The sequence below is a fragment of the Echinops telfairi genome, unplaced genomic scaffold (genome assembly GCF_000313985.2).
Source record: "Echinops telfairi isolate 266 unplaced genomic scaffold, ASM31398v2 ScPeMD7_19;HRSCAF=73, whole genome shotgun sequence".
Taxonomy (NCBI): Eukaryota; Metazoa; Chordata; class Mammalia; order Afrosoricida; family Tenrecidae; genus Echinops; species Echinops telfairi.
The window spans coordinates 3,052,812-3,067,741 of NW_022103916.1; the positions used below are offsets into that span (position 1 = coordinate 3,052,812).

Consider the following 14,930-nt stretch of genomic DNA (forward strand, 5'->3'; position numbering starts at 1 on the left):
TAGATATATGATACAGCAAATATAAAGGTATGGCAAAAGTATTGCTACTCGGATTTCAGTTCATACACGCATGCATTTATTTTTACATATAGTTTTAAACATGTCTTTGCAATTAGTAGAACTAGCACACTAGTTCACTCAGTAATATACTTGCCTTTGTCTCTTTAGACCTAATAGAAAATATATTCAGAAGAAATAGCTTCACAGTTTGGTATTTTGTTTGAAAAAAGTTTCTATGATTTTATGTATTTTTGTATAGATAAATGTTTATTATAGAATCTAAGTTGTGGTCACTCAGGGGAAAATTATTTCAACTTTTCTGGATGTTTGAAAATATTCATAGTAAAATGTTGAATAAAGAAGATAGAAAATATAACAATAATTTAAGGGTCATGATGTTGAATGCAGACTATCTGTGTTCAAATTCCAGCTCCAGAAATTATAGTGCTTAAATTTCTTCATCTGAAACATAGGGACAATAACAAGACTTACTTCATAGGTTCGTTATGAGAATTAAATGATGTGATGCATGTTAAACACTTAGAACAGTGATTGATAGTAATTACCTTATTTTTTTTAAGTGCATGGGTGTGGGGAAGGGTGTTAACATGAAAAATGTCTGCTGAAAGAAGGAACTGCAATTAAATATAGAAAAGGGGATTTGAAGTTGAAGGGGAAGTGAGGAGGTGATGGCTGCCGATACAGAGGCCTCAGTGATTCTATAAATGCAAGAGGTAAAATTTGCAAGTTGTAGCAGTTAGCAGCAGCAATGATGATGTCCCTGTGCTTATAATACCCCCTATCACATTATACTTTGAGGAAGGGATATATTGGGTTCCTAATGCCTGTTAGATGGAGCCCTAGTGGTATAGTAACTACATGTTGGGCTGCGATTGGCAAGGTCAGTAGTTCAAAACCATCAGCCACTTCATGGGAGAAAGATGAGGCTTTCTACTCCCATAAAGAGTTACAATCTCAGACACTCATAGGGGCAGTTCTACCCTGTCCTATACGGTCACTATGAGCCGGCACCAACTTGATGGCATTCAGTTAGGTTTTTTGAAATGCCAGATAGAGTGACTAAGCTGGTCTGCATTGAGACTTGGCTTCCAGCTATGTGAATAGCTATCTAGGAGTCACGTAATTCTCCTTTCAAAACTACCACCCGAGTCCTTCACCTCCATACATGGGAAACACTGGCAGCCTGGGTTAGGCTACACTGTCTCAGATAAATAATGTAGTTGTTACGCTGACCGTCAGAATTAGGGCTGAATTCTGCTCCTTATGGGCCCTGAAAGTGGTTTGGAGGAGCTAATTGGTTCCTTCTCAGTCCTGTTAATGAGGAAAAGTAAAATCAACAAAGATTTTGTAGTTTGTGACAGTTAATTTTATATACCTAATAAGATTATTTCAGTTTAGACATTGTTTGAAATAAATTGTAATAAGATCTCCATTTTACAGCTGAGGAAGCTAAGGCTCAGAGAGGTCAGAAATCTAGCAAATGGCAAGCCAGAATTTGGACATTATAAAGATATGTAACATTTTGAGAACCTACTGTGCACCAGGTACTGTTTGTTATAGCATATATATATATATATTCATTTAGTCCTCCAAACAGCTAAGAATATTTGTTATTATTGTCACCATTATAGAGAGGAATTGAGATGAAGAAAAGTTGAGTAGCTTGCCTTCATTACATAACTAGTGAAGGGCAGATCTAGGATTTGAATCTGTATACTCTAGCTTCATGGAGCCCTGGTTGTACAGTTTTGAAGTGCTTGGCAGCCAAAAGGTTGGGAGTTTGAATCCACCGACTGCTCTACATTGCAGTCAGCTTCTGTAAATATATAGTCTTGGAAATCCCATAAGACATTCTCCTCTATCCTATAGAGTAGCTATGAGTCATAATGGAGTGGATGGCAATGGGTTTAATCTAGCTCCAGAGACCACACTCCCAATTGTGCTACACTGAATCCATAAATTGATTGCCAAGCCCAGCACATCTCTCATGGGGCAGGTTACCTTCTAGTAGCATAATGTCCATCTGGACAGGTAACTCCCCTCACACTCCCAGTCTGCAACAAGACATGGGGAAAACAGCCTCTTTCATTCAGAGGGCAGAGGCAATTTTTAGTAACCTAAGTGGCTCCAAAGGAGCCCTGGTGACATAAAGGTTACGAGTTGGGTTGCTAACCACAAGGTCAGCAGTTTGAAACAACCAGCTGCTCGGCCAGAGAAAAAAGAGGTTTTCTACTTCTGTAAAGAGTTGCAATCTTGGAAACTCACAAGGACAGTTTTACCCTGCCCTATAGGGTCTTTCTGAGTCAGAATTGACTCAATAGCAGTGAGCTTGATTTAGAAGTGGTTCGGGGGTGGGGGTGGGGGTGGGGATCAAATGATATGGGGATCTGGAAAGGAGGTCAAGAATTGGTGAAATACAATGGTTTGGCTACTGCTTTTTACTGAGTGCTCCCATGGGCTAGACAGAGCAGTAACAAGACATCCTGACTCTCATTGTGGCTGAACAGTAATGGTGTCTTTGAAGGCAGAGGTATTTCACAAAGTGTAGCATCTGAAATATATGAGACTAAATATTCTCTGATGTAACAAGACCCTGTGAAAGCTGGATCCAGGAAATAAGTCTGTTGTTTTCATTACCAAACTCACTGTCATTGAGTTGATTCTGACTGATAGTGACCCTATAAGACAGGGTAGAACTGCCCCCTGTAAATTTCTGAGACTGTAACTTTTTATGAGAGTAGAAAGCCTTGCCTTTCTCCTGTGGAGCTAGTGGTTTTGAATTGCTGACCTTGTGGTTAGCAGCCTAACACATAACTACTGTGCCACCAGGGCTCCTTTTCCATTACCAGTTGCCATCAAATTAATTCCAACCAGTGGCACCTTCATTTATGTCACTCCCTATATACTCTAGAGATTAATGGCTGGGGCCTTCTGGTAGGAAATTCTAGGTCTTTCTTCTTCTATGGTGCCTCTGAATGAACTTGAACCTCCAACCTTTGGGTTAGCAACTAAACATGTTAGCGGTTTGCACCACCCAAGGACTCCAATATTTTCTACCCAAAAAAACGTAGCCGTCAAGTTTCTTCTAACTTATGTTGGCCCCATGTGTTACAGAGTAGAACTGTGCCCACTTCAGAATTTTCTTGACTGTAATCTTTGTGGAAGTTGAACATCAGGCCTTTCTTCTGTGGTGCCAAAAGATGGATTTGGAATGCCAACTTTCTAGTTTGTGTTATTATTAGGTGCCATGAAGTTGGCTCCAATGCATCACAACACAATGTACAACAGAACAAAATGCCACCCAGTCTTGTGCTATCCTCTGTAATTTTTCTATTTCAGCCCATTGAAGCAGTCATTATGTCAATTCATAGCTGATTTACCAAGGACACTTGTCTCTCCTGATAACCTGTCCAACAGAGTCCACATCGGACTTGTGAGGTCCACATAGTTGTATCAGAAACTTTAAAACTTTTTTCTTCTTAGATTTTAATGTGCCTTCCATTACTGAACGAAAGCACATTTTATCAACATAAACTTCAAAGCAAAAAAGAAAAAAACGATATTCCATTGTGAAATGGTTAACCGGGTACCTTAGGAAGGCCTACTGGAACAAAGGTAATAAACTTTTGAATAGAATTAATAACACTGGGGAAAAAGATTGTGTGAAAGAGGTTTAGGAAGAAGTATGCATTGCTATTGGGATAAGTTCTAGGCATTTAGGTAGAAAGTACCGGATAGAAAGTTAGAGATAATTGGCATTCAGTTTGGAAGTAGACTAAGAAAGTAAGGGCAAGTCAAATTCATTGTCATTGAATCCATTCTGACTCATACTGATGCTATAGGACAGAATAAAACTGCACTTGTGGGTTTCTGAGATTTTAAATCTTTATGGAATTAGAAAGTCTAATTTTTCTCCAGTGCAGTGGTATGTGGTTTCAAACTGCTGGTCTTATGACCATTAGCCTTACTAGTAACCCACTATTCCACCAGGGCTCTTTGGCTTGACTTAGAGGGGAAATGATTGCTTGTCCAAAGCCCTGCAGGAAAAACAATACCCAGGTAGAGACTCTACTGTTGGGAATGTGGCACTCAAGTTTCCAAAGTAGGCCCATTTTGATCTCTGCCAGTATGTCTTCAAAGAGGAGGAGGAAGAACCATTGCATTACAGGTGAAGTGTGCTGCCATACTCCACATCTCTCTTACCCTGGGAAGGTATAACAGTAGCAGCAACTTTAGACCACAAAGCCCTCTCAAGGATAGAGCTTCCAAGAAGATACTTTCTATGTTGGAAGGAGCAGGATGAATTATCTGGTTCACCCTGCAGAGCAAATAAAAAGAGTCAGAGCAAACAGCAAATATATTAAACTTGTTTTTCACATTTGGGAGAATAGTGGTGAAAGAGGGTGAAAGGCAGAGTTTCTGGATCACACTATCCAAGTACTGGAGTACGTTCTTCGTCTCTGCATGCCTCCATAAAAAACCAGCAGGCCTCCTGGCATAAAGTCAGCCCTACAGGTATATATGTCTAAAGTATATCCAGGAGAACAGAAAGGACCAGCTAGAGGACTAGCTAGGAACAGACTCATGAGCTCTTCACATTGTTTAGGCTGTCTAGATACCTGCTTCTTAGAGCTCCCTAGTTTATCAGATTTTTACTTTGCAGGAATTTCCTGGGGACAAATGGAAACCAACAACAGGAAACAGGAAGACCAGCCAGTCAGGGAGGTAAGTGACTATTCAGGGAATTGGGGTGAGTTAATGCCTCTGGGGGTTCTGTAGGAATTAGTAAGACCTTCTGTTTGCTTAGTTTCCTTTGAGGAAACTGGTCTGGTATCCATACCAATGGTGTGATGTCATAGATGTAATCTAGCCTGTCCCCAGTCAGCTGGACTACAGACCAGTCTGACCGCATTTTTGAAAACACAGTCCTTGGGCAGTATTGTGGAACATTGAACCCACTAGTTCAGAGGCTGGAGACAGTCTTGCACAGGCATAACATTATGTGGGATCAAACTGTGTTGACAGAAATAAGAAGACAGAAACTCTGCCTGCCTTACAAGTGACCATTTGGTAGTTGGAGGGGAAAGAGCAGCAGTAGGAGTGCCCAGCTATTGCTGTGCATTTGCTCCTAAGAGTTTGTGTTACCTATTTCTTGAATGCTTCTGCTTTTCTTTTTATAGGACCAATTGAGATTGTAAGGTATGTTCATTAAAATCCCAGGGGCAGATCACACTAATAATAGGTTAAAATTACCAGAGGGGCATCATATATGACTCTACCGAGTGAATATAACCCTTTTCAGCCTGTCTGGACCTTCTTTTTTGTGATACTCCATGATAGATTCTTTCATCCAGTTCTCCCCAGGCCAAATTTTAATTTAATACAAACAAACGAAAAACCAAACCGAACTTCCATCAAGTTGATACCTCCTGATAGCAACTCTATAGGACAGGGTAGAACTTCTCCTGTGAGTTTCCAAGATGATAACTCTTTACAGAAGTAGAAATTCCCACCTTTCTCCAAATTTTACAATAGTCCCATAAATTATATTGATTCTTTAACTCACACTCCAGGAGTGAAGGGGGAACCACAGGGAAGGATCTAAACTATGCCTTTGGGATCTAACGTAGGGTCCCCAGGAAAGAGGACTTGAATATGAATCTCTTGATCCCTGAAAACAACCCAAAGTTCTTTCTAGCTGACTACATTATCCCCTGTGGATTGGTGGTGTCGTCAGGAACAATTTTGTCCTCCCTCACTTCTATTACCTTTCTGGTTGACAAGATCTTTTTGTGTGTGTGTGAAAAAAAACCCACAGAAAATATTAAGAAACCAAATCAAGCACAAAGTGTATCAGAAGTGAGACCAAATGGCAAGGTTTTAACCATTCAAACTTATCATTTTAATCTACTATAGTGGTGTCTCCAATATTCCAAGATTATAACCAGGGAATGATCAAGTTACTCCCTTCCCTCAATGATGGTGAAAGGAAAATCACTGGAGGCCTACTTTCTGTACATCTTGCAAATATACTTTGGCTTTCTACTGTCATTCATAGCCTTCTGCATATCAGAAGCTCACAATTTGTGCTCTGATACTATTCCCTCCGTTGGGTTACATAATTTACAATCCTTGGATCACAGGTGTTGGTGTGTTTCTTCCATGTGGGCTTAGTTGACATCTCACTTAAATGGCTGCTTGTTTGAAAACAAGCCTTAAGATCCCAGACACTATTATTTCTGATAGCCGGGCACCATCAAATTTCTTCACCACACTTTATTCATAGCACCGCTATCATCTGTGTTTCCTTCACAAGGGTGAGTGTCAGGCAGAGCTATGATGTGAAAACTAATTGCTCTTACATTAGAGCTAGGATTAAGAGCAAGCACAAAATCCATCCCTGAATCTATGTTTGTTTGTTTGTTTTTAATCTGCCTCTGGTTCATCTTAGAGACCGCCTTGTTAATTTATGGTAGAGAATCTCATTAATAATCTCCCTGAAGCAATTGGACCTCCTGTGTATAGTGTCAATGATTCCCCCATCATACTAATTTTAAAACACTATATATAGAGAGAGAGATTGAACAAGTGTAGGCTAACTACATATCACAATACATGGATTATTCACTTGTGCAGAATATATCCTTATGTGATTGGGTGTTATTTACCCAAACTATGGGACTTGGTGGCCTGGGAAAATTTTCAACAGTATTCACCGACTTCAGACACAAGTCTGCCAGAATAATGCATACCTTTATACAGAAAGTAGGACATTGAAGTAGTAAGTAAATGTTAGTCCACCTTCCAACAGTATAACTGCCTTCTGCTTCTTTACACACCATGTAGTTTCAGTCTTAAATCCTCAGGTTACAGGTGTATTTGAGGTAGATCCCCATTCACCTAATGAGGTTTCCACATCTCATCCCTCTGGTATGGCCTTTGGAGCATGTTGTGCACCATGAAGATTCAGGGTTATATGTCCCAGGCACATGGTCTGGGTCCCCAGATGGTGTACAGAAACTCATCCTATTGTGGCTCATTAGGAGCATAGTACCAGGCATACTCCCCCACTTAGTGTCTTTAAAAGTATTGTTAGTCATTTTTTCCCCTACTAGGAAGTTGGTCCTCACCCATTTTCCACCAACAGACATGCACTGGTCTTCTCCAATATGCGTGTGCTCCCTTTCTCCAATCCTCACTTATTTTCCCACCAGTATACCTTATCACTCTGCTAGGAATGTCTGCCAGTTGAGGGGGACCTCATCATACTTTTGCTTGGCATTCATTAAATGGTCATCCTCTCCCTCCCCCTGTCTTGAAAATCTGATCCCAGATAAGGTGATGACTTCTCTCCCAAAGTGACTTAAGGGTGAGCATAATGGTGGGGCAGGAGGAAGGTAAAAGGAAACAGGAAATATCTAGGAAGCAAAGCTACAGACAGAGGTATAAGCATAGGTGTGTGTATATATAAATATAGTCATTCATAAAAATAGAGGTATCAACCTATGTACATTGTTAAGTATGTACATTTATGTATAAGGCAATACACTGAAGTAGTGGACAGACGTTGGGTCTCTGCTCATCCCCTCCTTCAATGCAAAAACACTTTGTTCTAATAACCTGGTGTTCTGTGATGCTCACCCTCCTGGCACAATTGCTGAAGATTAAATGGGTACACAAGCAAATGTGGTGAAGAAAGCAGATGGTGCCGGCTATCAAAAGATATAGATAGCATCTGGGGTCTTAAAAGCTTGAAGTTAAGCAAACGGCCATCTAGCAGAGAAGCAACAAGCCCACGTAGAGGAAGCACACCAGCCTGTACGATCATGAGCTGTCGACAGGATCAGGTAACAGACATCAGAAGACCCAAAACAAAAAAACAAACCAGCAAAACATATTGTTGAGAACAAGGGGTGTTGGCACCGAGACTCAGAACCCGTCTGTAGACAATGGGACATACCTTCACAGAAGGGTCACAAGGAAGTGATGAGTCAACCAGGGCGCAGTATAGCACTGATAAAACACACAATGTTCCTCTGGTTCCTTAAGGCTTCCTCACCCCCCACTATCATGACCCCAATCTTGCCTTTTATTGCGGGCTAGCCCGGAACATGTGCACAGGTACAGATAAGAGATAAGAGCTCATGACACATGGAATCCAGAAACAGGATTAAGAGTAATGATACCAGGAGGGTAGGAGGAAGGTGAGGAGGGGAGTGGAGGAAGAGTGAACCGGTCGCAATGATTGACACATAACCACCACCCCCATCCCACTCCCAGAGGGATGAACAACAGAAATCATGGGGGAAGGGAGACAACAGTCGATGTAAGATATGAAAATATTAATAATTTATAATTCAGCAAGGGATCACGAGGGTAAGGGAGGAGGGAGAGGAAAAGAGGAGGTGATACTATGGGCTCAATAGAAATTAAATGTTTAGAAAATAATGATGGCAACATATGCACAAATATACTTGATACAATTGATGTATGGATTGTTATATGAGCTCTAAGACCCCACAATAAAAAGATCTTTTAACAAAAACAAACAACAGCAACAAAGGATACACACAGAGGATGGTGCATGGTTCAGGAGGACCAGTCAGACTCTCTACCAAGCTGCCTGGCCAATCTGGCTACCTGAAAGCTTGAGCCTGCTCCCATCCTTGTGTTCATCCCTACATCAGTGGACTCATAGTATTTGTCCCATTTGTGATCGATTAACTTCACTCAGCATAATAGTCTCCAGATCCCTTCATGTCATGAGATGTTTCATTACTGTTGTGTGTGTTTTTCCCTTAGGGATACGTAGTATTCTTTTTTTTTTTTTTTTTAGGGATACGTAGTATTCTATTGTGTGTATATACCAAAGTTGTTTTTAATCCATTCTTCTACTGATTGGGATTTGGGCTGTTTCCAACTTCTTGCTATTGTGAACTTTTTATAGATATCATATCATTTATTTCTACCAGCAGCCAATTTACTACCTGTTTTATAGATGAATAGTCCGAGGTCCAGAGAGCTCATGTAACTTTGCTGTGGTCACACAGCTAGTAAGTGGTGGAGCCAAGATTCACACTCAGACTGTCTTGTCACTCATCTCTCAGCATCATGTCTCAGGATTCTATGACTGGTCTTAATTCTTCGATTCTGGGACTAACTTACAGTGTGTCCTTAGGAAAGTAATTTCCGTTTAGCAGGCCTGCCAATTTCTCGTAGAAACCGAGACCCTTGCGAGGAGAGATTAAATTTTGCTTATGACTTTAGTCTTTTTAACTAGCATTACACCTGACACAGACAAGTTGCTTTGCCAAATAAAGAAATGCAGTTTCCTGTACACTGAATGAATGAAACAACACAAAAACAATGCAAATATTTCTTGACACTCTGTGCTGATCTAGGCACCAATTTAAGCACTTTACATGGATTAATTATTAATCACCATAACCTTATAGGGTAGGTGCTATTAGCCTTTCTATCTGACAGAGTGAAGGAACTAAGGTGCAGACAGATTAATTCATTTACCTAATAAGTTTACCAGGTACAGGCAGTGTAGCGTCAGTGCCTCACCAAAATAGTCCTCTCACTGATAAGTCAGTAAAGTACAAACACTTTATTCAATACCTATTGTATGTACAGCCTTTTGGTTGGTGAAGTAGATAGTCAAGTCCCTGACCACAACTTGAGCAAAAATTAACCCTTACAAACTTAAGTAGCAGTGCGTTACACAATTACTTTACACAATTGATGCATGTATGGAATGTGATAAGAGTTGTATGAGCCCCTAATAAAATGATTTAAAAAACCCTAACAAACTTAAGTAGCAGTTAATGGTAAATGATCACTTGTGAAACAACCTATGTGAGCTGAACACATGTTGTATTATGCTTTACCTTCACAACTCTTTTGTTCGGTGCAACTCTGTTGGCGTTATATAGTGACCTATGTACAACAAGACAAAACCCTACCAGGTCCTAGGTCCTCCTCACAAGCATTGGTATGTTTGAGTTCATTGTTGCAACCACTGTGCCAATTCATCTTCTTGGATTCCTTCTTCTTTTTCACTGACCCTGTACCTGATGTCCTTTCCCAGGTACTTACCCATCCGAATAATACCCAAAGTATGTCAGATGCATTTTTACCCTCCTCACTTCCAAAGAGCATTCTGGCTGTACTTCTTCCACAATGAATTTGTTCTTTCTTCTGGCAGTCCACAGTACAGTCAATATTCTTCACTAACACCATAATTTAAAAACAAATTTTTCTGCAGTCTTCCTTATTCATTATCCAGCTTTCACATGTATATAAGCTGATTGAAAACCATGACTTGGGTCAGGTGCACCTTAGTTCTCAAAGTGACATTGTTGTTTCCTACATCTTTAAAGGAGTCTGAGTTAGTTAATTGTGCCAGCCTGGCCGATAATCACATGTGGGGCTAATTGAAAGACGGAGGGATAAATGGGTGGTGAGCCTCGCCTTTCTAGTTCCTGGGTCTCTTGCTTTGTGATGGTTGCACCGGGTGCAGCTGCCTTAGCAGTTCCCTGCTTCAACTTGCAAGATTGACTTCCTACAAGACATCCCCAAGGAGAAGCTACATGGACCTATCCAGATGCAGCCCTGGGTGCTGGAGCAGCCATGTGGAGACCCCTGCTAGTGCTGAGATGCTTATTCGTTCACTGACTCAGCTTTCCTCCTGCAGTCGGCGTCACTGCCTCTGTTTTGTGAGGTGGAGGACTTTGTGGACTGGTGTTGGGTTAATGGGTTAATCTTGGACTTGTGGGCTTGGGTAGCATTGGGTTGGGATGTTTTTGTGATGCACACTTTCTTTACATAAAACTCTCTTATACATGAGTTGCTGTGGATTTGTTTCTCTAAAGTACCTAGACTAATACAAGGTCTTTGCTGCTTTCATGGGCACTGAGTGTGGATCCAAGTAAAATAAGATCCTTGAAAGCTTCAATATATTTTCCATCTCTCATGATGTTGCTTATTTGTTCATTTGTAAGGAATTATAGTTTCTTTTGGTTGAGGTGTTATCCATTCTGAAGGCTGTAGCCTTTTCATCAGTAATTGCGTCAACTCCTCTTTGCTTTCAGGAAGCAAGATTGTGTCATCTGCATATCGCAGGTTGCTAATGAGTCCATTCAATCCTGATGCCATGTTCCTCTTCATATACTTTGTCTTTTCAGATTATTTTCACACAATACAGATTGAATATGTATGGTAAATAAACACTCCTGACAGGTACCTTTCCTGATTTTAAATCATGTCACGTATCCCATTGTCCTGTTTGAACTACTGCTTCTTGACCTATGTACAAGTTTGTCATGAGCACAATTAAGTGTTCTAGAATTCCTATTTTTCAATATTATACATAATTTGTTATGACTCACAAAATAAAATAAAAAGACAGATAAACCTTTTTCAATAAAACACAGGTAAACAGCTTCCGGATATTATCTGCTTTCAGACAAGACGTGACATCGGCAGTGGTATCCTTCACTCCACTTACTCTTCTGAATCAAGCCTGAATTTCTGGCAGTTACCTTTTAATGTACTATTGTAACCACCATTTAATTTTCTTAAGCAAAATTTTATTGCTTGTTATTTACATTAATGCTATCTTGCAATAATTCCTGCAAACTCTTGGGCCACCTTTCTTTGAAATGGGCATTTTTTAAGTTGTTTTTCCAGGTAGCCGTCTTAAAAAAATTCTTGGAATATATGCATAAGCACTTCCTGTGTTGTATCTGTTTGTTGATAAAGCTGAATAGATTTTGTTTGGCCAATGCCTTGTGCCTTGGGGATTTTTTTTTTTTTTGGCCAATGCTGTCACTGTATTCTCCATTCAGTACCAACTGCTTTGATCATACACTACCTCTTAAAATGATTGAAGATTGACCAATTGTTTTTTAAATATACTTTCTAACTTAATTTTTTTGTGTATGGCTTGGGTGAACTTTTACTGAGAAAATTAGTTATGTGGATATTTTTGTCTTAATTCGTTTAATTTTAAAATTACTATTAAGGTGAAAATAAATACAACAAATTGGTTTTCCATCCACAATTCATAAATGTTTTGTTTTGTAACAGTGATGGTAATTTCCACACTCTTCCCAATATTTCACTGTATTTCAACTTTTTTTATGTCCCATCTAGTCTTCTGAGCTTTATCCTTTCGTCATTTGCAAAATAGTATTTCCAACATGTTGTTGTTGTTATTGTTGTTAGGTGCCATTGGGTAGCTTCTGACTTCTACCACCCGAGGTACAACAGAAAGAAACACTGCCAGGTGCTGCACCATCTTCACAGTTGTTCCGATGCTTGAGCCCAGTGTTGTAGTCACTGTGTCCATCCATCTTGTCGAGGACCTTCCTCTTTTTGACTGCCCCTCTACCAAGCATCGTGTCCTTTTCCAGGGGCTAGTCTCTACTAATAACATGTCTAAAGTATGTGAGTCTCACCATCCTTTTTCTAAGGAGCATTCTGGTTGTACTTCATCTAAGACATATTTGTTTGTTATTTTCAATAATCTTTGCCAGCATCGTAATTCAAATGCATTGAGTCTTCTTCAGACTTCCTTATTCATTGTCCAACTTTCACATACATATGAGGCATTGAAAGTGCCATGGCTTGAATCACTTCTTTTTACTCTATTGGTGACGTTTTTGATGGACATAAATGTTTAATTTTTAGGAGGTCCCAGACATTTAGTTTCAGAAGAAAGGAGAGGCTTTCGACTCCCATAAAGAGTTAAAGTCTCAGAAAACCACAGGGTCATTTCTAGTCTATCTTATAGGGTCACTATGAGTCGGAATTAACTCAGTGATAGTGGGTTTGAGACATTTAGTTTGCCTTCTACAGTGTGCCCATTTTTAGTTATGTTTGATAGTGTATTATAGTCACGTTTACCCCTATTGTTTCTTTGATGTTCTTCATAGTTTTAGGTTTGACATATAGGCCTTTGAGCCATCTCAAGTTACTCTTTATATAAGGTGAGAAATATAGATCCTACTTTACTTTTCTGCAAATGAATATTCATACATGCCAGCACCACTTGTTAAGGAGAATATCTCTTTAGCTTTTACTGGGTGCTGGCCCCTTATAAAAGATCAGCTGTCCATCAGTTAATGCATTATATTTTGGGGTTATCATTTCTTTTATATTGATTTAAATGTCTGACTTTATACTAATATGAGACTGTTTTGAATGCTATCACTGTCTAATGAATCCCAAACTCACTGCCATTGGGTCAATTCCAACTCACAATGGCCCTATATGTCAGAGTGGAACTGCCCCTGTGGATTTCTGAGATTGGAATTCTACTGAAGTAGAAAGCTTAATCCGTCTCCCGAAGAGCCATTGGTGTTTTTGAACAGAGACCTTGCAATTAGCAGCCCAGGAATTAAACACCACACCACAAGAGTGGCTGTCTAATAGGTTTTGCAATTGTAAAATGTGAGGCCTGCAATTTTGCTCTTCTGTAGCAGTGCTTTGCTTAATCGGGGTCTCTTTTCTTTCCTTATAAAGATGGTGATATGACTTTTCATGTACTTAAAGAATGAAGATGGAGTCTGGATCAGGGTTGCACTTACATCTGTAGATTGCTTTGGGTAGAATTAACATTTTCACAATGTTAAGTCTTCCTATTCATGAATGTGGTATAATTCTGCCATTTATATGTCTATTTTGATTTGTTTTATTAGTGTATTATAGTTTTCTTTGTGTAAGTCATTTTTGTTTCTGCTTAGATTTATTCCTATGTACTTCATCTCTTGCATGGTTATTTTAAATGATATTAATTTTCTGGTGTGTATGGAAACAGAATTTGCAAATACAGTTTTATTTCTGTGCCAATTTGGGTGGCTTTTATTTGCCTTTTTTGCCTTATACTCTGGCTAAGATATCCAGTACAATATTAAATACAAATAGTGATAAATGACATCTTGTCTCATTTATGGTTTTAAGGGAAATGTTTTTAGTGTTTCTTCACTGAAAAAAAGTTGGCTATTGTTTTTGTGTCATTTCCTTTAATTAGGTTGAGGAATTTATTTTCTGTTCTTATTTTATTGAGTGTTTTTATCAGGCATGGGTGTTAGATTTTGTCAAATGTCTTTTCTGCATTGATGAATATGCTCATTTATTTATATTCCCATATTTTATTTGGGTTATTGGATTATCTTGATTGTTTTTAAAATATTGAGGCATCTTTTCATACCTGGTATAAATCCCACTTGTTCATGATGGTTTTTAGATATGTTTTTGGCTTGAATTTTGTTGAGAATATTTGCATCTATATTCATAAGGTCATTAGTCTATAAATTTCATTTTTATGATCTCTTTGCCTGGTTTGGGAATTAAAGGTATATTATTTCATAGACTAACTTTAGGAATAATCTATCCTTTTCTGTACTCTGGGATACTTTGGGTAGAATTGGCATCAGCTTCCCCCCGAGTGAAATTTCTCCAGTGAATTCCTCTCAATCAGGAAAATTTTGTTGTTGGGATCTTTTTTTTTTAATGACTTGTTTATATTTTTAATCATTTAATTGGGGGCTCATACAACGCTCATCACAATCCATACATACATCCATTGTGTCAAGCACATTTGTACATTTGTTGCCATCATCATTCTAAAAATATTTGCTTTCTACTTGAGCCCTTGGTATCAGCACCTCATTTTTCACCTCCCTCCCCGTACCCTCCTCCCTCATGACCCTTGAAGATTTATAAATTATTATTGTTTTGTCATACCTTCCACTGTCCAACGTCCCCCTTCACCCACTTTTCTGTTGCTCATCCCCCAGAGAGGAGGTTATATTAGATCCTTGTAATCGGTTCCCCCTTTCTACCCCACCTTCCCTCCACCCTCCTGGTATCACCACTCTCACCACTGGTCCTGAGGGGTT

The 14,930-nt window shown here is 39.3% G+C and overlaps 1 protein-coding gene across 2 annotated transcripts in view; it reads left to right on the plus strand.

Moving 5' to 3' along the window:
* SHROOM4 (shroom family member 4) overlaps positions 1-14,930 on the plus strand; it is a 75,147-nt gene that overhangs the window by 13,016 nt on the left and 47,201 nt on the right. For both annotated transcript variants that reach the window (XM_045288320.1, XM_045288321.1), the window contains one exon: positions 4,685-4,746. In XM_045288320.1, the coding sequence (XP_045144255.1) occupies positions 4,685-4,746 (62 nt within the window). The remainder of the gene's footprint in view (positions 1-4,684; positions 4,747-14,930) is intronic.